The sequence below is a fragment of the Topomyia yanbarensis genome, chromosome 3, assembly GCF_030247195.1.
Source record: "Topomyia yanbarensis strain Yona2022 chromosome 3, ASM3024719v1, whole genome shotgun sequence".
Lineage (NCBI taxonomy): Eukaryota > Metazoa > Arthropoda > Insecta > Diptera > Culicidae > Topomyia > Topomyia yanbarensis.
The window spans coordinates 75,196,979-75,219,520 of record NC_080672.1 but is presented as its reverse complement, the minus strand read 5'-3'; the positions used below and the strand labels follow the sequence as shown (position 1 = coordinate 75,219,520).

At 37.9% G+C, this 22,542-nt stretch overlaps 1 protein-coding gene across 1 annotated transcript in view; it reads left to right on the top strand.

Annotated features, from left to right (window-relative positions):
- Window positions 1-22,542, top strand: part of LOC131687006 (histone-lysine N-methyltransferase Suv4-20-like) — a 159,271-nt gene that overhangs the window by 11,345 nt on the left and 125,384 nt on the right. Inside the window, exon 2 of the mRNA XM_058971042.1 lies at window positions 9,580-10,468. Coding sequence (XP_058827025.1) covers window positions 10,444-10,468 — 25 coding nt within the window. The 5' untranslated portion in view covers window positions 9,580-10,443. The remainder of the gene's footprint in view (window positions 1-9,579; window positions 10,469-22,542) is intronic.

The window sequence follows — 22,542 nt, the reverse complement described above, 5'->3', positions numbered from 1 at the left end:
CCTTTAAAGTGCTGGTTTACTCTTACGTCCCCATTTCATTGAAAATGTTAAATTTCAAAATAATGGTTCTTAGTCGCGTTCCAACCAAATTTGATGTGTTTTTTTGGAAGCGATCACAAAATTTATCCAGTTTTCGAAACCGAGGCCACCTTTCCGGAACTGATCGTAGTTTCGGATATACTGTTGGGAGTACCTTTCCAAAAAGCAAGAAACTTCCATATCGGCCTTCAAACCAGTTTTGTTACGCAAAAAACTTTATTATTTTGTAAAATAAAGACATTGACCAACATTCTGAGGATTTTCGGTAGAATTGGCCACAATCCGGGGCATTCCGGGAACTGGTTCCTCGACAAAGGGAACACATCGATTGATTATAAAACCCATCTTGCGGTATGTCAAACTTTATAATTTTGCATTGTGAACCATTTTGAGGGTTTTTGGTCAAATTGGACACATCTCGGGATCTTTCGGGAACCTGGTTCCTCCGGTAAAAAGGTTAAGGAGACTGGTTGCAAAATCTAACTTCATGATTTTGCCAAACAAGCACACTGAAAGACATTTTGAGAGCATATGGACGAAATGGCCACTAGAGTGGGACATGGTTATATGAAAAAAATAAAATTTGGCTCCGAGTAACTTGTTGGGTCCCATTTAGCTCCCAGAACAACTCTGCAAATTTTTAACTCGATCGGTGAAACTATATTTTTGCGCCCACGGTTTAAAGTTTACATGGGATTTTGTATGGGAAAATTGTCTTTTGCAAATTAATTCTTCCAAGAGTCGCCCGTTATCTCCTAAAAATAAACAGATGTCTGATTTTTTTAAGAAATATGTCAAGGAAACAAAGTCTAGAAGACTGCAAAACGATCTGATGCTTGTGGAAAAAGTTATTAAGCAAAAACCGATTGATGCCCTGAAGATTGATGAAAATTTCACTTTTCATAGCATCACTGCTTCTGACGGTTTTATTATATACAAAATTTTTAACTTTCTTTTATTATGTACAAAAGAAGCCTCAATTTATAACTCAAAACCTTGCGAAATGGCCAAATAGTATAGATAAACGATTTAGATACGTTAAGAGAGGATTAAAACAAAATTGCGTATAATTGGACAACCAACAGCAGTGATGCTAGAAAAAATGAAAAAATTTTCAATCGTCAGAGCATCAATTGGTTTTTGCTTAATAACTTTTTCCACAAGCATCAGATCGTTTCGTGGTTTTCGAGACTTTTTTTCTTTGTTAAATTTCCTATACAAGCCACATAACGATTTATTTTTAGGAAGTAATGGGCGACTCCTGGAGGAATTATTTTGTAAAAGTTAACTTTCCCATACAAAATCCCATGTAAACTTTAAACAGTGGGCGCAAAACTATAGTTTCACCGATCGAGCTAAGAATTTGCACAGTTGTTCTAGGACCCAAATGGTACCTAAAAAGTTGCTCGGAGCTGGAATCTATTTTTTGTCCCACTCTAATGGCCACACTCCGGGGTATTTCGAGAAGCGGGTTCCTCCGTCAAAGTGGACACTTTTGGGTTCTTTTAAAGCCCTGTCTTGTGGCACGTCAAAATGCATGAATTTGCGAATCAAGTACGCTTAAAGACATTTTGAGGGTTTTTGGTCAAATTGGTCACACTCCGGGATGTTCTGGAAACTTTGTCACTCTGGCAAAGAGGACAATTTTCGACCAGTTATGAAACCCGTCTTGCGGCAAGTACACTGAAGGTCATTTCGGGAGTTTTTGGGCGAATTGGCCTCAACCCGGGGTATTCCGGGAACCTGGTCACCAGGCAAAGAGGACACTTCAACCGATTATAAAACTCATCTTGTGGGGTGTCAAACTTCAAAATTTTGCACAACCAGTGTGGAGAACCTTTGAGAGTTTTTGGTCAAATTGGATGTACCCCGGGATATTTCGGAAACCTGGTCCCTCCGGCAAAGAGGACAATTTTCGACCAGTTATGAAACCTGTCGTGCGATATGTCAAACTTCATGATTTTTCAAAACAAGTACACTCAAGTTTTTTTTTACGCGGTTTTTTTTTGCGCGGTATTTTTTTACGCGGTTTTTTTTACGCGGATTTTGAAATTTACGCGGTTTTCATTTACGCGGATTTTGAAATTTACGCGGTTTTCATTTACGCGGTTTTTGAAAATTATGCGGTTTTCATTTACGCGGTTTTTGAAGTTTACGCGGTTTTCATTTACGCGGATTTTGGAATTTACGCGGTATCCATCAATGAGTCAGAGCATCAATTGGTTAAATTTAAGGGGTCTTCATTTACGCGGATTTTGAAATTTACGCGGTTTTCATTTACGCGGATTTTGAAATTTACGCGGTTTTCATTTACGCGGATTTTGAAATTTACGCGGTTTTCATTTACGCGGCTCGTATCCCCCGCGTAAAAAAAAACCTGAGTGTACACTGAAAATCATTTAGAGAGGTTTCGGTCTAATTGGCCATACCAGGGATATTCCGACAACCTAGTTCCTCCAGTAAAGAAAACACTTTACAACTTTTCATAAAACCCGTCTTGCGGCATGTCCAGCTTCATGATTTGGCACATGCGATGGTCCACTTTCATGTTGTTTGACATGCGACACAACGGACCGAGAATAGTTTTCTTTTCAGGAAGAAGCAAATTCAGCTGAAAACTCGGGTTGGGTGTAATTCGAACAAAATACCTTAAAATACAGTAATAAGCTTGATTTGCAAAATCATGACGTTTGATATGTCGCAAGGCGGGTTTTATAACCGGTCGAAAAGTGTCCTTATGCTCTAAAGAACCAGGATCCTGGAATACTCCAAGGTGTGATCAATTTAACCAAAACCCTTCAAAATATCCCATAGTGCTCATTTTTTCACAAAATTATAACCTTTGACATGTCGCAAAACAAGGTTTCAAAAGGGTCGAAAAGTGTCTTCTTTGCCGGAGGAACCAGGTTCCCGAAATACCCCAGAAATGTGGCCAATTAGACCAAAACCCATCAGAATATCCTTTAGTGTACTTGTTTAGCATAACTATGAAGTTTGACATGCCGAAAGACTGGTTTTGCAACTAGTTGAAAAGTGTCCTCTTTGTCGGAGAAACACGGAGGTTTCCGGAATATCCCGAAGTGTGTCCAATTCGACCAAAAATCTCAAAACGTTCTCCAGTTCACTGGTTGTGCAAAATTATGAAGTTTGACACCCCACAAGATGGGTTTTATAATCGGTTGAAAAGTGTCCTCTTTGCCGGGTGATCAGGTTCCCGTAATACCTCGGGTTGTGGCCAAATCGTCCAAAAACTCGCAAAATATCCTTCAGTGTACTTGTTTTGCAAAATCATAGAAATTGTCAAGTCGCAAGACGGGTTTTATAATTGGTTGAAAATTGTCCATTTTGCAGGAGGAGCCAGGTTCTCAGAATGCTCCAATGTGTGGTCAATTAGACCAAAAACCCCCAAAATGTCCTTCAGTGAACTTGCTTAGTAAAATCATGAACTTTGACGTGCTGCAGGACGGGTTTTGCAACTAGCTGAATCCATTTGTCCAATTAGACTAAAAACCCTCAAAATGTCTTTCAGCGTACTTATTTCGCAAATTCATGCAGGTCGACATGCCGCAAGATAGGGTTTCAAATGGGTCTAAAAGCGTCCACTTTTCCGGAGGAACCCTGTTGCCGGCTACCCCGGATTGTGGGCAATTCGACCAAAAACCCTCAAAATGTTAGTCAATGCATTTGTTTTACAAAATCATAAAGTTTTGTGCGTCGTAAGATTGGTTTGAAGACCGCTATGAAAGTTTCTTGCTTTTCGGAATGGAGGGTAACCCCAGTACTCCCAACAACATATCCGGAACTACGATCAGTTCCGGAAAGGTGGTCTCGGTGTCTAAAACTGGATAAATTTTGTGACGTTTCCAAAAAATACACATAAAATTTGGTTGGAACGCGACTGAGAACCATTATTTTGCAATTTAATATTTTCAATGACGTAAGAGTTAATGAGTTTTTAATTGAAAGCAGCTTTACAATTGTTACGCCTAAAAATGCTCATATGCTGCAAGAAGCATCTGAAATCAGAAAAATGCTACTTTACTACATATACTAGCACATACTTCGAGGTTACTTGAATAACATCGAAATGTTTGGTTTCGAGAAGATCTCTAGAGTTCCAAAATTGATGTTCGCCGTCATTCCTAAAACCAAGATGGCGGAGTTTTCAAAATTCAAAATGGTGACTTTTCCTTGGCGAGTCACTGTACCGTAAAATCGGGATATTTTTTATTTGCAAAGGTTGTAATAGTAGGATGTCGACATAGTCAAAATTGACATTTACTACAATACAAAAATCCAACATGTCGAAGCTATATCTATTATGATGGATTTTTACTATAGACAAATCTGAAAACCTCCAATGTGGGTACTTTTATAATAGAGGTGTCGCCAATCTTGGATTTGGCATCAGACATTGATTTTTGGCATCGAATCATAAAAACCGTGTCGAAAATATCCATATTGATTGGGATGGGAGAATTTCGCTCTACCGGAAATCACCATCTTGGGGTTTTTAAATCATATTGATACACACTTAATCTTGTTCTACCGAATCCCAGCATTTTTCACTACTTTTACCGAGTTTTGCACAGCTGAGCACTCAGCTAACAAAGCTTTTACCGAGATCTCAGTAGAAGTGACGTTTGTTTTGAATAAACTCGGTAAATATATCGCTGAAAATCAGTAAATTAACGCCGCTTTGCTGAGCTATCAGTTGAAAAATTTTACTGACTGTTCAGCTGTGCGGAAATTACCGAACTGAATTGAGTGTGTACGTCATACTTTTTCGATCGATTAGCTGCATTTTAACACTAAGCGAATGATAAAAAAAAACTTTTGAGTGGATTTTCACTTGTTCAAATGCTTTTTGCCTTTCTCATATAGAAAGGTTATGCACTCGCTCTAAAAATCGTCAACCTAATCCCGGAGGGCCAAAAATTTGTTTGGCTTGTATTGGCTTAGGTAGGAGTATGCAGTAAGGGGTTGCTACTTTAAAATTATAACTAGTTTAAAATTTCTTAACGGATCTTCCTCCTTGATCCGCCGTTGGTTTCAAGCGATGTTTCAGTGTCGACACATAGTATCTCAAAATCGTGGCAGTCGATCCATTGTATGTACTATGTGCAAATCGTGCTGAATATGTAATATACATTTCCACCATTGGACTGAACATAACCAGCTATGGAATCGTAGTTTGGACAAATGAGAAAGGCACAATTGCACCACTAGGTGGATTAAAACAGGTTTTTGTTTGTAGAATATGGCATCGGATTTTTTTCTTCGGCAATCGGCACAAAAAGAACGTGCTAATGTAACAAACAAATAATGTTTGTCAGAATGACCATGTCTGCATTCTGTCCAAAGTTACGTTGGGATGCCGACAACTGACAACTTTCCCCTAGTGGTTGATGGAACAATGTATATTTGTCATGTGACAAGGGACCATTCATAAATTACCTAACTCTTTTAGGGGGTGGTGGTTTTACTACAAATTGTGACATATTGTAACATATGGGGGAAAGAGAGTAAGCTAGAACATTATGTAACAGGTTTTTACTGAAGAAAAAATGTTTTTCCTTTCTCCTATAGAAACATTCTTAACATCATTTTTTTAACCGAGGCTCGGAGGGTTCAGTGTCTTATACCAATCGACTCAGAGTGTCGAGTTCGATAAATGTCTGTGTGTGCATATGTGTGTGACCATCAATTACATATCGGTTACTCGGAGATGGCCTAACCGATTTCATTAAACTTAGTCTCAAATGAAAGGTAAAACGTTACTAATGAATTTCATTTAATTCCGACTTTCTGTTCCGGAGCTACTGTTTGAAGAGTGTGGTCACGCATGAAATTCCCATATAAATGTTATGTTATCATGTTATATAAAGATGCAAAACTTCATAAAATGTGTTCTAAATAGCGTGTATTGGTAGTTTCAGCTTACTGATGCCCAATCAATCTCACATTAACCATTTCGGACACCTTCGGCGAAACCGATGTATTCGGGAACGTGGCTAAGTTCCTGAATTGAATTCACATATGTTTCTTTGAAATGTCTGACTCGATTTTCTCAAATTTAGTCTCAAATGAAAGATACAGCATCCCTATTGACTGTTATTATATCCATTAGAATCGGAGTTCCGGTTCATGTGTTAAGGGTTGAAGTATGCGGTCACATGCGAATTCCTATATAAACTGGTTTCATCATTATATCTAAATAATACAAAACTAATTGAAATTAATTCTAAACTGCTTGGAATTATTGGTCCAGACACTAATTGCACATCAATGTCTCTTTGACTACATTGAAAACCGTTGAGGATTCCAGAAGATCCGAGAAAATGGCCAAGTCCCGTAATTAGATTCACACTGTTACTCATATGTTGCTGACTCGATTCTAACAATCTTAATCTTAAATAAAGGGTATAGTACTCATATTGATTGCTAACGAATTTCATTTGAACAAGGTGTTGGTTTCGGAATTACGAGTAAAAAAATTCGATCGCGCGTGAATTTCCCATATAAACTTTTATGCCTTTCTTCTATAGAAAGGTTATGCAATCACTCTGAACATCGACATGCCAATTGAGACCCGAAGGGCCGAAAATGTCATATTATTCAACTCACTTCGTTTAATTTGGCAAATGCGTATGTGTATGTGCAGGGTTGTTACGGTTGTGCGGATTACGAAAGGTACGCGCCGAATTGGCGCGAAACCAATTTTCAACGAAGTTTCAGATTTATCAGAATGTTCATTTAACATTTGTTCATGACAAACGTATGCTATTAATTTTCACTCTAATCGCTAGGAAGACTAATCTTTCAAGGAAAAGAATTATGATTATAATAATTTATCTGAGACTCCGTTATGCTGCTTTGCAACTAAAGGGTGTTTTTTAACGTTTTTTGCCTTTCTCATATATTACATTTCTCATATAGAAAGGTTATGCAATCGCTCTAAACATCGTCAACCTAATCCCGGCCCATTCGACTTATTTCGTCGAGATCGGAAAATGTCCGTGTGTGTATGTATGCACACACATGTGTGTATGTGGAAAAAAATGTCACCTCTGTTTCTCAGAGATGGCTGGATCGATTTGAATAAACTTAGTCTCAAATGAAAAGTACAACCTTCCCATCGGCTGCTATTGATTTTTGTTGTTGATTGGACTTCTGGTTCCGGAGTTACGGGTTGAAGAGTGCGACCAGGAGGGAGTAAGGGAAAATTTCAAAATCGAATTTTTATTTTGGATGCCAAATGACTTTAAAATGCATGAAACTTTGAGATTTGATGTAATCTCGAAAAAAAATTGACGAAAATTGACTTTTTTGACTTTGGCACATTTTTGCCTTTCTCATATAGAAAGGTTATGCAATCGCTCTAAAAATCCTCAACCTAATCCCGGCTTGTCAACCTATTTTTTTTTGGCTTGTATAGGCTTAGGCAGGAGTATGCAGTAAGAGGTTGCTACTTTAAAATTATAACTAGTTTAAAATTTCTTATAGGATCTTCCGCCTTGATTCGCCGCTGGGTTCAAGCGATGTTTCAGTGTCGACACATAGTATCTCAAAATCGTGGCTGTCGATCCATTGTATGTACTATGTCCAAATCGTACTGAATATGTAATATACATTTCCATCGTTGTATTGAAAATAATGAGCCATGGAATCGTAGTTTGGACAAATGAGAAAGGCACAATTGCACCACGAGGTTGATTAAAACAGGTTTTTTTCAAGTGAGATTTTCTGATAACTGAGTTGACTTATGATCCTAATTCTATTTTTAATTACTTCACTTTTCTTTATAATTTCATCATGCAAAAACATACGCATCAACGTTCTAAATTTTGGAATTTTGAATCAAAAATGACCGTTCGCTCAAGAAAACTTTTCGCGGATTGCAACTAAAGAAATATCTTATCAAACGTGGCTCATGTTTGGTTGAATGGGTAAACAAACAAAACTGCGTATTCAATGTGAGGAGCATCCAGAACAGATCCTGGAGATACAATTATACGATTGTTCCTTAATTCTTAGCGTAATATGCTAGTCGAAATCAGAGATTTTCTATATATTCTGGAACAATATTAAAAAATTTTAGGGTGACGCCGTAATAATCGAAAGAGAAAGTAAACAAAGAGAGGCTCTCATTTGCACTTAGGACTATTTGACATGGACATTTTACGCCTTTGTAATTTTTTATGGTGCTACGTTGAGTCTGTCGTTTACATCGACAAACAGCAAAAGACTGATGAACTGGTGGTCAACATTAAGTGCGTTATTCACGAAATTTCTCCAGTCGTTCTTGAAAAAATTGTCAAAATTGACCAAAATTAGACCAATAAAATAAGTTTTGCAAGACGCAGTTGCGGTTGACAATTGCCCAAAATTATTTTAAAACATTAAATTGCAAGCCATACCCTATCAAAATAAATAAAAACAATTGTTTGTGTGTTATATTTCATTTTGAAAAAAATATAAAAAATGCTCTTTATTTAGGACAGTTGCGAATAATAAAGGGTGTCCCACATCAAATTCCATCACAGAAAAAGGCGCTAGAGAAACCAACCCATTCGATATTTTCTCTGGAAAATTTGGGTAGAAGTAGTTTAGAGTGTATTGTTTACACTGTATTTTTATCGCTGTCAGCTTCTTCAAAATTGGGAAAAAAGGCGACACCTGAAAAGCAACGTCGCGAATTGATTTTGCGCAAGCACTTGAAAAATCCTCAACTCTCTCATGGGACATCGGAAAGCAACTCGTGCAGTCAACGGTGAGTTGTGTGATTAAACGTTACTACCAAACTTTGAGCATCGAACGAAAGGAGAAATCCGGTCAGAATGGATGTTCTATTAGTGATCAGTGCCACAAGCTTGTAGTGAACGCGTTTAAGCGGAATCCGAATGCTTCGATCAGGGATTTTGTAAAAATGTTGAATCTGTCCAAATCTTTCATTCAGAGAGCCAAGAAGCGGGAGGGACTTCATACGTACAAAGTGCAAAAAGCTCCAAATCTTGACGAACGGCAAAATACGGTGGGAATGTCACGGGCCCGGAAACTATACACCCAGATTCTGACGAAGCCTCATTCTCTCATCATAGATGATGAGACTTACGTCAAGGGGGACTTCCGGCAGACTCCGGGGCAACCGTTCTTCACCGCCCAGCACCAGTTGGATGTTCCGGAGGAAGTAAGGAAACAGAAACATTCAAAGTTTGCAATAAGTACATGATTTGGCAAGCGATCTGCTCATATGGCAAACGGAGTGTGCCGTTCGTGACTACCGGGACGGTAAACGGGGAGATCTACCTCAAGGAGTATCTACGGAATCGTCTGTTTCCTCTGTTGAAGCAATACGAGGGCCCTACGATCTTCTGATCAGATCTAGCTTCGTGCCCTTATGCAATTTGAACTAATTCATTTTGCTCTGTTTTTCTACAGAAAATGAAAAAAATCAAATTTTCTAGCTAGCATACCAATTCTCAGTCTTTGCTTTTCTTGATAATTGTAATCTAACGTTCTACTTTCCATTTTTTTCAGACCTCCCACACCGACCGCTGTACGTATCAGTATAAGTGCCGCAGCTAATAGCTGCCATTTCGGTCAACTACCCGCAGGCCGGATTACGCGAACGCACGATTCCGTAAAAGGACTACAATTGCAACCGTCGAAGGTACTTGGCGTACCGGTGATGTATAATTAGCCGCACAGATGATAGGTTTACTACAACTCGGAGTGTGATTTGCAAAGTGCAGTGATTTACTGTGGCACTCTGCTGCTGCTGCTGGCTACTTAACTCGAACACATCTCGAAGTGGGTGGTATTCAAGTGCATGGTAACCGAAACCACATGGCGTGAGACTCGTGGTGGCAGCCACAGCCGCGCTAAACTGTACTCTTATGCGCCATCATGTGCACCTTAGCGGAGGCGCTAAACTCACTTGGTAAAAGTGCAGTTCCTCGTGCTTCACGATAGGCTTTCGGGAGCGAATAACAGCAGAACGGCGGTACCTGCTTTAAGTGCTGCCTAAAGTCGTGGCAGAGCAGTGAATGAAGTGCCCTATTACTTAACCGTAAATTACCAATCTGGAATCGGCGTAATTCAGCTGGAAAAGCAAATCGCAGAAACAACAGTAAACGTTGAATTAAGCACAGTTTTTTGCTTGATATAGTGTATTATAGTTAGAAGAAACCTCTGGTGGAAGTGAAAAAAGTCCATCGGTTCATTGATTAATTGCTCAATCGGAAGCGAACGTGTTTAACTGTGAGCGGTTTCAGTGTTTCGTACTGGATAACAGTTTCGTCGAAAAAAACAGCTGTGCATTTAAGCAAGGGATTAGCAGCTCCCTTGTTTTGGATTCTTTATCCGGTGACGTAGACAAACAGGGAGAACGAAAAGACCAAAATGGTACTCTGCGACAGTGATTTAGGTAAGTTATTGACAACCGTTACTAAATAGTTGGAAAGCATAATAATACATTTCCGTTTCCATAAGTAATCCAAAACGCATCTTTTTTCGATTACACTGGGGGAGATTGGAAACAAAATTCGTCATCTGGCGTTGACAGTTTATTGTGTCGTAAAATATAAACATAAAAATTCACAGCACTGTCGAGTGTTTTCGGGGGGAGGTTCTGGCTTCATGGTTCTTGATACTTGTGCAATTCAGTATTGTGTATTAGTCATAAAATTCCATTAATTTAAAGAGCTGCTAAAAGCGGATTCAGGAAATGCGCTTACGAGTGTGTGGAGACAGCAGCACGCTGCTTCATTAAACAGAAGATTAATAAAGCGAAGGAACAGGACTGTACCCTTATCATACATTTTATTTGGTAAATATCTATCGAACTTATGGCCATGATGTGCCGCAAGAAAAGAAGTACTGATTAAGCTCATATGAGACCATTGAAATCGAAATGAAGGAACACAAGTTGTGCTTCCGTTTTTGAATTTCGCGTTAGTGCCGGATTCTGATGAGACAAAATCGAAACGCAATTATATAACTAATTTAGTTATAGGTGCAAAGGTTTCGCCCAATTTTCGTCGCAGGAAAAAATTGATTTTTGCCCATTTTTTTCTCCTTGGGGAAAAATATCGCATAAGGTTCTTGGACTGTTTAATGTAACGGAAATAGCTGCTCAATCTTAAGTAAAATTAAGGAGGACAATATAATTTAATGAAATGTCTTAGCACGAAATTGTAAGCAAAAGCCAGATAGTGTATATGGCCACTGTTAGCCTTTCTCCTATAGAAAAGCTACGCAATCGCTCTGAAAATCGATGTTTAACCGAGTTTGGCAAGTGTATGTGTGTGCGTATGTGTGTATTTATGTGATAAATCAATGCACATCGGTTACTAGGAAATGGCCGAACCGATTTTATCAAACTTAGTCTCGAATGAAATGTACAACGTTACCATAGCATGCTATTGAATTTCATTTAATTCCGACTTCCGGTTCCGGAGTTATGAGTTGAAGAGTGCGGTCGCGCATGAAATTCCCACATAAATCGGTATCAGCATGTTATCTAAGAGATGCCAAATCTCATAAAAGGTATTCTAAATTGCTTAGATTTATAGCTTCAGCTCACTGATGACCAATCAAATTCACATTGACTACTTTGGACACATTCCGCGGAGTCGGAAGCTTAGGGAAAGTGGTTAAGTTCCTGAACTGAATTCACATCTGATTCTCAGAAATGTTTGATTCGATGTACACAAATTCAGTTTCACGTGTAAGCTACAGTACCACTATTGACTGCAATTAAATCCCATTGGAATCGGAGTTCTGGTTCCTGTGTTACAGGTTGAAGGGTGCGGTCACATCCGAATTTCCCATATAAACCGGTATAATCATTATATCCAGTGGCGGATCCAGGGGGAGGGTCTTGGGGGTCCGGAACCCCTCCGAAAATTTTCAATTTGTTGAGAAATTTTGAATTAGTTTAAATTTTATATTAATTTCAAACTTAAAATCATTTCAAACCAAGTTTGACCACCACAACTGATTTTCATTAAGTGAAGTTTTGACGTATATCGTATTGTACAATGTTCATTCCAAAATCAAAATTATGGACCTCTCCCGATTTTTTTTTCTGGATCCGCTCCTAATAATATCTAAATAATGCAAAACTAATTGAAAAGAGTTCTAAATTGCTTAAAATTGATGGTCCACACCACTAATTAAAAATTAGTCTCTTTGGAGCACCGTTGGGGATTCCGGAAGATCCGAAAAAACGGGCAAGTTCCGAAATTAGATTCACACCTGTTTCTCATATATTGCCTTTTATTTGAACGAAGTATTGATTCCGGAGTTATAAGTAAAAGAAACCGTGCATTTCCCATATAAGGTGTTTGGTTCATGGTTAAGAACCTCCCGAGGGATGATTGACTGTCATATTTGGAGAAAAAATCGCTTTACACATACCATTGAACTTTTTGTTTTAAGTTATTGAACTTTTTGTGTTAAATTGAACTTTTTGTGTTAAAAACTTAGTTGTCTTAAAATAGCTCTTACTCAAAAAGTATACTTTGTATTTGAAAACTTTTAGATCCATTTTATTGGTGAGAAAATTTTTCATTGAATGATGTCCTCACATGTTTCAGCTAATGAGGTTAAGTAACCTTTTAACAGAAATTTATTTAAAATTTAGTAATTTTAATCTATTTTTCGTTCATTTGGCGAAAATTTTAATAGTTAACATCACCATTTTAATAATTCAAATTGTTAGACTTAAAAGCTGCATAATTTGTTCTTTGACATGATACACTTATCTTTTCTTGTTTTCATGTGTTTGGGTGATTGAACTTAGATATTTTTATCTCATTTTCACTAATACTAGCTCTTATTGAAAAAGTATGGCTCTTATTGTACGTACTTTTTCTTATTTTTACTCGAAAACCAGGAAAATTTTGCAGAGAAAAATATATTAATACACTTCAGTTAAGTGAATTTAGTATTTTTTAGAAGTAATTAGTTGAAAGTTAATGTTATTATTAGCATTTTCGTTATTTTCTTAAAATAGTAAATATTATACATCTCCATTATTATCATGGAATAAATGCATCTCAGCAAGTTCTGCAACTTTTTCTTTGACGCCATTCAATTATCTCTTTTAGTTTCGAAGCAAAATCATTTTTATCACCTCGTTTCATATGCAACAACAATGATTTCGAACCCACTACCTTTGTTAGTGAGATCATGCTGTGTTAACTATTAAATTGCAGCGAAATGAAAAGCGATAGGGATCAAGTGTCAAATAACAAGTTATAGAGAATGTTAATGGGCACCAAATGAACAATAGTAACGATAAATTTATTTGATTAATAATTAGAATAATTACAAAACTCAAAAAACGCTCATTTTCAGGTATTTTACAAGTAAAAAATCATTTAGTACATTTAACTAAAAGATATTTGTACATACATCGAAAGGAAATTTTCTCAGCTTTCCAATGAAGCCTTGGAAATAACGATATAAAGCATATTTTTTCGATTAGAGTCTTTTAAGCACTTGCAAGTCGATTACAGGAAAAGTTAAGTAATGAAATTACAAAGAAACGAGAAGAGATAGGAATATGACGTTGAAGAACAAATTTTGAATCGTCCTAAAATTTAACTTTTGGATAATAGCAATAATTATTTTGAGAAAATTAACAACACCCTCATCAAAAACACCAACTTTTACCTACTTTACAGCTAAAAGATAATTAAAACTAATTAACTGAAAGATACGAGAACACCATTCAATAGGAAATTTTCTCGCCTTTCCAATGAAACTAAAAGATTTAAAATACAAAGTATAGTTTTTGAGTTAGAGGTATTTTAAGATAAATAAGTTTTTACATAAAAAGTTCTATAACCGGTTGAGATTTGATGGTATGTGTAGAACGATTTTTTCTCCAAATATGACAGTCTTAATCATGAACCAAACATCCAGTATAAACCGTTTTGCCTTTCTCCTGTAGAAAGGTTATGCAATCACCTTGAAAATCACCTTTTTAACAGCGGCCCAGAGTGCCGAAACTCTTATACTATTCTACTCACTTCGTCGAGTTCGGAAAACGTGTTTTTTTATCGAGGGGGAATCTTCAAAAGAGACCACTACTGACTTGGCCGTGGTACTGTCGGATTCTTACTGCAGCTCTTTCTCCAGCAAGCCTACTGACTAAACCTCAACCTCCTGTACCTCCGTATCCTCTTCCTTTCGGGACCACCGTTGAGTATTACTTTGCGAGGAAGTGTGTATGCGTATGTATGTATGTATGTGTATATGATGCAAAACTTATTAAAATGGGCGTTAAATTACTTTGATTTGCAGACTCGTAGTCACGTTGATCCCATTGGCCACCTATGATAGTCTTGATGCCTCGGGGAACTTGTCAATGTTCATAGTGAATTTAACACGGTTAAAAACCACAAACTGTAGTTATTGCAGCTATGGCAAAAAATTAATTGCGACCGAAGTTCTGACAACATTGCCCCAACCGACTGTCAAAGGAACTTTGTATTGTTTTGGTTTCGAGTTATTGGATGATACACGAAAGTATTTTGGGTACACTGTATTCCAGTTGTGCTGGTATAATACAGAGCTGAATCCTGATGCATCATAAATATTTATTTAATTTTATCATTCATAAATAATTGCACAACTAGCTGTGGGTTGAGTAGGCTTTTTAAGCATGTCAGATCAAAAATGATCTGAGATTATCTTCAGATTCCGTAATTCCTGCACCCAGCATACTTTAAACTTCTTCACCGGATCAAATGTCCGACAAATTTGCACCCATTGAATACATCTGATCAGCTTTGATATATCGAGACATTTAATTTAGTAACACCCACTAATGCGTTGCGTTGCGTTGCGTAAGCACGGTATACTTCGTAGATTGCAGACTGATGACTCTCATTTCCAGCCAGACTACTTGAGGAGCATTGTTTGGGAATAACAATTGATCCAGTTCAAGCGAGAATTTCGCCTGAGAACCACCATTGCTGGCCACGACCATCTTTACCGCAGCTTGGGATATGAGAAAGGAAGTGTTGATGTGGTACTTACTTAACGGAAGGCCCCGACTCAGTGACGCTCCCATAAGTACCACGGATTGGGTAGTGGGTGGGTTGTTAGTCAGGATTCGCCTCAAGCAAGCGATGCGACTGAGAATTTATTTTCGTGCATAAGAAGTTTGAATAGTTTATTGACTAGGATACGTAAATCTTCGCGATGCGAAGGTGTTTAACCTCTGGATAACCGTTTATCGAGAGTTTGTTTCATCGAAAACAACTTGAACTCCGGACAGCCGGCTGTCGGGAGTGTTGTCGGCAATATAAAATGGACCATAAGTTATTGATTTAATTTAATTGATTTATTGTCCTAAAAGTGAGCCAATGAATATGACAATAAAACGTATGTTCTTCGTGCTGGTATGACTGCTGCGAATTGGTAGCTGGCTTCTGATTCTTCTCGAGAAACTATCAATTCCCATTTTTTCACTCAGACAATGCCATGCGTATTCCTCACGCACATTAAATTCCCAGTGGATTAGTTCCCTATTTGGACAAATAAACACTAAACAAACAAATAAATTAGTTTGCTTTGTCCAACGAGATGTCAGCTAGATTGGCATCAACCGGCGGATATGTGTTCCCTTGCAATGCCATCAAATCAAAGAACATTTAAAATTACATGCGACACACTATGTGCAATTCTGGATATAATGAATAATAATAATTTAATTATTTGCAATAAAATAAGATCGGAAAAATTAGTTGAATAACCAAGGTAGTTTATTTTCAAAGATAGCACTGTTGATGAATCACCTTACAAAATAGGTGATAAGGGACGCGGACGAAAATAGCTGACCACCGCCCTGGTACATGTTCCCACCTTCTTTTTATCCTAAAAGTGTTCTAGTAGTAAACCGTATACAATGTTTTAGTGAAGTTTTAGTGATTTAGTGAAGTTTTAGTTTTACTTGTTTTTGAAAGTCTTTCGGACTTATTAAGGTGCTTATTTAGTGTATTCTAGAACTGATTGAACCTATATCGCCGATGAATAAAACAAATATCATTGGTTTAATTTAGTAACACCCACTAATATGCAAAAAACTACGAAACAACTTTGAATAATTTCTGTTTTGAGAACTTCGATAGAAATGCATGTCGGTTTTCGGCCCATTTTGTTCGTTTTTGTTTACGTGCGATTTAAATGTGGTATTATTTTAGATGTGTATGTGTGCAAGCTACGTGAGGTATTTGGTTATGCGTCAAAGTCACTTTATTTGCTGCACTCTCAGTAACACGAGGAAGTTTTTATTATTTCAAATTGAATCGCTTCAAACATCGACGTTTTAACCGAGGTCCGTAGGGCCAAGTCTCATACCATTCGACTCAGTTTGACAGCATCGGTTAATGTCTGTGTGAATTTATTTGTGTGTATGTGGCAAATAATGTCACCTCTGTTTCTCAGAGATGGCTGAACCGATTTGTACAAACTTAGTCTCAAATGAAACCATCTCATCAATTCCCATGCTATTGATTTTTTAGTTGATAGGAAATTCGGTTCCTGAGTTAAGAGTTCTGGAGTGCGGTTTCTCAACAAATTCCCCTATAAATTGGTAACACTATGATGGTGGAATCACATAATACATATTACAATGGGGGTAACATTACTTGGATTTGGATACAGTAATCCTCTTGACTGCTTTTGAATTTCATTTAATTCAGGCTTTTGGTTCCGGAGTTACAGGTTTGTTAGTAAGGTCACACTGGAATTTCCCATATAGACCGTTACAATCGCAATACCAAAGAGACTAGAATCATAACGTTTGCGACTTTGGCATTTTGGGTCCCTTATCTAGAACGGCTATATAGCTCCGCTTTTTAGAAAACATGCTACCACCGCGAAGCATATCTTCGTCAACATGCACGATTTACTTCACTGCAAAGGATCGTGAATCCCTCGAAGTCTGTAAGATTTTAACTTCCATTGAAAGAAAATCATCCATGGTCCAGACGGGTGTTCCAAACCATAACTTCCAGGTTTCTCAATCTTGGGCTACCATTCTTCAGTCTTCTTGTTCGCCGACCGCAAATGCATCTACCTCGATTGCACACAACTAGCAATTACGGAGCCTGCTCCTAAGCCAACGACTTCGTTCAGAGTTTCGGCTGAAGGTGATTAAACTGAACAATGTCCGTTCTTCATGTTAGGATCAGATCAAAACAACGTCTGTCACGGAACGGGTGGCCCACTCGATCCCTTGTGTTAAACTATCTTCTGCCAAAAGATGGTACATCAAGAAGTTGTCCAGCTTTTTTAGGTTCATGTAGTTCAAGTTCTTTTCGTTTTTGTTTTGGACCATGATTCTGAGCTTCACTATTCCCGTCAATTATGTATTATAGGTGGCCATTTTGTGATACTTTCAAACCAAATCCATAACCAGCGTAACTAAACATGGGTTTGGGTCCGCCATTCTCTATATCCTTGACCGGCCACTGTTCGTGCACCTTCCCCGATTGCACACAGCCAGCGTGCGTGGGATCTTCCCCAAGCTCGACGGCCTCCTCCAGGTTCTCCGCTGTGCATAACTTCAGCTACACACCTTAAAAAATCGTGTAAATGTAAGTCTCCTGACCGTTTTACGTTTGTTTTTAATTTTACACATATGGCGTTTGTTCTAAATAGTAAAAAGTGTAATTTTATATAACTGCGCATAAAAAGCACTTCGGAACATATTGTGTTTTCCTCCGATTTAGTTGAAAGCCGCAGCAATGCGCGATGGGTATTAGCTAGTAGGAAATAAACATTCTATTTAATTGTGCGGAACAGATGTGGATAATATAATTGCTAGCGTGAGGTTTCAACAATATTTGAATAAATGCAATAAAAGCAACATTCCGTATTGTCGTCTATATGGAGCTAGACTTGCATATTTCGCGAATCGGCTATATCCTATAAATATAACAAACAATAAATCTTCCGGATTTTCGGCAGCCGACTGCCAAGAGCGGGTATTACATATTAACGCTTTTGGCACAGTGACTAACATTTTTCCACTTCTCGTGATGCAAGTGGGAATTCGGAGGATTCCTCGGTCTTTGGCCGCTACATGTTCCTTTCTTCGCCAGAAAGTCTGACTTCAGACGTGACCGGAGTCGGTATTGATCAGCATGTATGGATCAATACAGGCTGCACAATATGGACCAGGAAATTATTCCAGAATAGTTTGTTTGATTCTCTTTATTATAGAAAGTTTAAACAGGAAAAAATAGTTAGGTTCACTTAACGAAGCTCCAAAAAAGGTTTCCCATTTTATCCCACTTATCCCTACAAAACTGATACTTGTATCTCCCATATACTGTGTAGTGAAATCTTCCAAGGACGCTAACAGTCCAATTGTATGGCGCCGTATGACAATTCGGGAAAAATACTTCACAATGTTTTCCCTTTCTGGTAACCAAATCTTATTATCAAACCTTCCAAAATTTACATTAATAAAGCTAGAAAAAAGTACGTAATATATATTATTCAAATGAATTATGCAAATAGAAATTTCAGTCACTTTCTCTCTTTGTGAATTTAAAGATCCCGATATTGATTAGTCATAAACAACTAAATGACTAAAAGTCATAAACAACATTTTGGCAGTTTTTTTTCACGGATTTTACAATTTGCACGGTTTTGTTAAAAATATAGTCCATTTGAATGCAAGACTCAAATTTTCGGAAAGATGGAAGAGGCGGGTCTGGAAGACTCCTTATGGCCTGCACCTCAACAATATGAGTATGTTTGGAATGGTATTGACGAGTAGGTGCCAGAAATTTACGTTTGACGCCACTTTTAAATCCAAGATGGCGACTTCCGGTTTAGTGAAATAACGCTATAATCCAATCAATATGGGTATTTTTGGAATGGTCTTGGCGAGTCGGTGCAAAAAATTTGTTTTTGACGCCATCCAAGATCCAAGATGGTGACTTCCTGTTTAGTTCATGGTTGCCAGATTCCTTTTGCATGCTTTTCGCAATTTCTGAAAATAATTGTATCTCAAAGATCGCACCTCAACCAAAAATATACAACACTAGTTGCATTCAAAAATATTTTTTTAAATTGGCGTCTCTCTTAACAATACACGTAGCTATATCGTCATTCAGTACTTTTATTCAATTTGCACGAAATGTTGATGGAATTAAAAATTAATCAAAGCTGTTCAATATTCACCATTGCATTAATCAACTAGGTTGTTCCAGTGCAGTTTACTGTTACAGGTGCCAAGTGTTCATTTTCAGTTTATTGCTGCAGGTTTCAAGTGCTCATTTTCGTTGAACCGGAAGTCGCCATCTTGGATGTCAATTTTAGGCACCTACTCGTCTAGACCATTTCGAAAATACCCATATTGATTGCGTTATTGAGGATTTCACTAAACCGGAAGTCGCCATCTTGGATTTCAAAATGGCGTAAAAAATCAATTTGTGGCACCTACTCGACAAGACCATTCCAAAAATACCCATATTGATTGGGTTATAGCAAATTTTACTAAACCGGAAGTCGCCATCTTGGATTTCAAAATTGCGTCAAACTTTAATTTCTGGCACCTACTTGTCAAGACCATTCCGAAAATATCCATATTGTTGAGGTACGGGCCATAAGGAGTCTTCCAGGCCCGTGTCTACCATCTTTCCGAAATTCTTCTTTTGCTTTCCAAGGGACTTGGAATATGTTTACAATACCATGTTAATTGCGAAATCCGTTAAAAAAAAACTTCCACAAATTTTTACAAGTCTTTTGCTGAGGGTTTTTTTACACGGATTTTCCAATTAACGAGGTTTTTTACAAGGTTTTTTTACGCGGTACGTATCCCCCGCGTAAAAAAACCTGGGTGTACTGTACTGTACATGCAACAACAAAGTTTTTTGATAGCACGTCTCTGTTGTAAAATAGAACGGGTCTAGATCAATTGTTACTTATCCAGTTAAAATCATAAGTTGTCAAAATAAAGCTCTATGCTACCGGAAATATGGCAACATTACCGAAGACACCAAACTTCCAGAATACATACAGTTACGGACAAAACAATAAGATCATTGTGGCATTGACATTTGTTTTTGCGTCACTAACCTCCACATTATGATTAAGATGATGTCATCTAGTGGCGGACACGAGTAATGATGTGTCAATGAGCGTTACCAACTTTGTGGCACGGAAGTGGTGTAAAGTGGTCATCGCGAAAATTCTTTTGTATTAACGATTTTGAAGGCAAGGCAACAATGGATATTTTGTGTAACTTGAAGATTTATTTATACATTCATTGTGCTCGAAAACAATATTTTCAGTCACTGCCAAGCCACACATACGAGTATTCCAAGAGTAGACGTCCAACCATTTCCACGTCGAGGAGCGCCGCGGCGAACATGATAACTCTTGATTAAATTGTCTATCACATAAAACTCAGCAAGATAGGCTAAACATATTGTGGATTCTCATAAAAAATCATTTCAATTCGTTTATTAGTTTTTGAGTTATCGTGTTCACCCATTTCAAAAAAGCGGTTTAGAGAAAAACGTCTTTAAAGGGTGTCCCACACCAAATTGCATCACGGAAAAAACGCTGAAGAAAATAAACCATTGACTATTTCTCTTGAAAATTTGGGTAGAAGTAGTTTAGAGTGTGTTGCTTACACTATATTTTTATTGCTCTCAGTATTTCGAAAATTGTTGCCGATAGATTGAAATATGCGGGTGTTACAGCAAATAGGCGCGAGGAATGCATGGCTGTTACTTATTTAAAAAAACTTATTTTGCAATGTGTGTGAGATGGTCTTATTGGTTTGTCCGACACTGTAATGTTTGAAATAGATGGTGAATGCAAACAGTTACTGGCAAATATCAACTACATCTTAATTAATGTTCTTATATGTGACCATTAAAATATTCTTTCCCTTGTCGGATGTTTACCGATTGATCAGTTTGTATTTGTTTCGTGAATACCACCATAAATAATACAGAACGAAATCGGTCGGTGGCACGCGCGGAAGAGAAAAATAGTTTCCTACTCATTCACTAACCGTATTCGCAATGAGCGATGGAACGTAACATAAACACATTTCACCTTTTTTCATTCATTCAATACAAAAACAAACGAGAGAGAGAGACAAAAACGGAAAGGGAAAGAAAGGTCACAATCGACACTGACATTGGTCATGTGAAACGATGCAACGGATGGCTGCTTTGTGCAGTAGGTAGGTACCTATACGATCAGTGACCGGACACGAGCCTTTCCGCGTAAATTGATTGGACTCAGTTGCTTGTTACCATGTGCTGGGCGACCAAACCGGAAGCGATCACATGACTTGCAAATTGAGTTATTTGAAGGTAGTTTTCAGCAACAATCATATCATCAATGTATCCTATAGATTGATTCGCGTAGCACTACTATGTTTAAGCGTACTGTTATAACTACACCAAAATCCGGTGTGTAGCCCAATGTCAAAAACGAAAACGCCATTACTTGCTACACAACATATCCCCATCACAAATGAGAGCTCCTTAACCCTAGCCCCTCGCTCTTGCCGTAGATGCGTTGCACCTAGATGAATAACCATTTTTTGCTGATCCCATCTGAGTTGCACTTAGCCAGTAAATATATTCCTCGTTGTTTAAGCGAACTACTGTAGGAGCAGTAATAATAAAAATGGGGGGAATCACTTGTGCACCGTCAAACAGCCGGTCGTTTCATAGACTAATGCATTGCACCTGTTTGATGGTTATTATAAGCCGGTAATGCGTATATTTCAGTACGGATGGTGTGCTGCTTGGAAACATTGACCCTTTTGAAAAAACCCGGGAAAGATGGGTTGAAAATAAAAGGAGTGCGTCTTACTGCCTGCCTACCAGTCAATGTCGATGCAACAGCCCGGTAGCATTAATTTCATCATACCTACTTGGTTAATGGAGCACGGAACGAAAAAAATGAAATGGTCAATATTAATATGTAATATAATTATTATTACCTTTTCGCGGGAGCCTGATGGTGTCTGGGGATCACATTTTCTAGGCTATCTTCCTTAGCTATCTCGTCAGTTGGCGGAGGGTTGTTTCGGCGTTTTATGTGAGTCTCAATTTCACATTTATGTGGTTTATTTCAAATGATATAGGTTCTTTTTAACGACTGTTTTGTTTCTGGGGATTAGAAAGAAATATTGATGTTTGAAAGTGAATCATTTAGTGCACTGACGGCGATAGCGCCGAGCGCTGATCCGTTCATAAAGTGATATTAAACAGCATTATGGTATGTGCGTGGTCCCAGGAAGGGGCACGTGCTATTCAGCCGGAAGCTACAAAGTGGAAAAGGGTTTATATTTCGTAATTTTAGACGGATAAGTCTGTCGTTCCGGAATTTACCAAGGTCGTTACAAAGTATATCAGGTCGAAAAATTATCTGTTGTCTATCGAACCACCAACGTATTGGCTTTTTATGGGTCACCAATATAGTACATAAATAATTTACTTA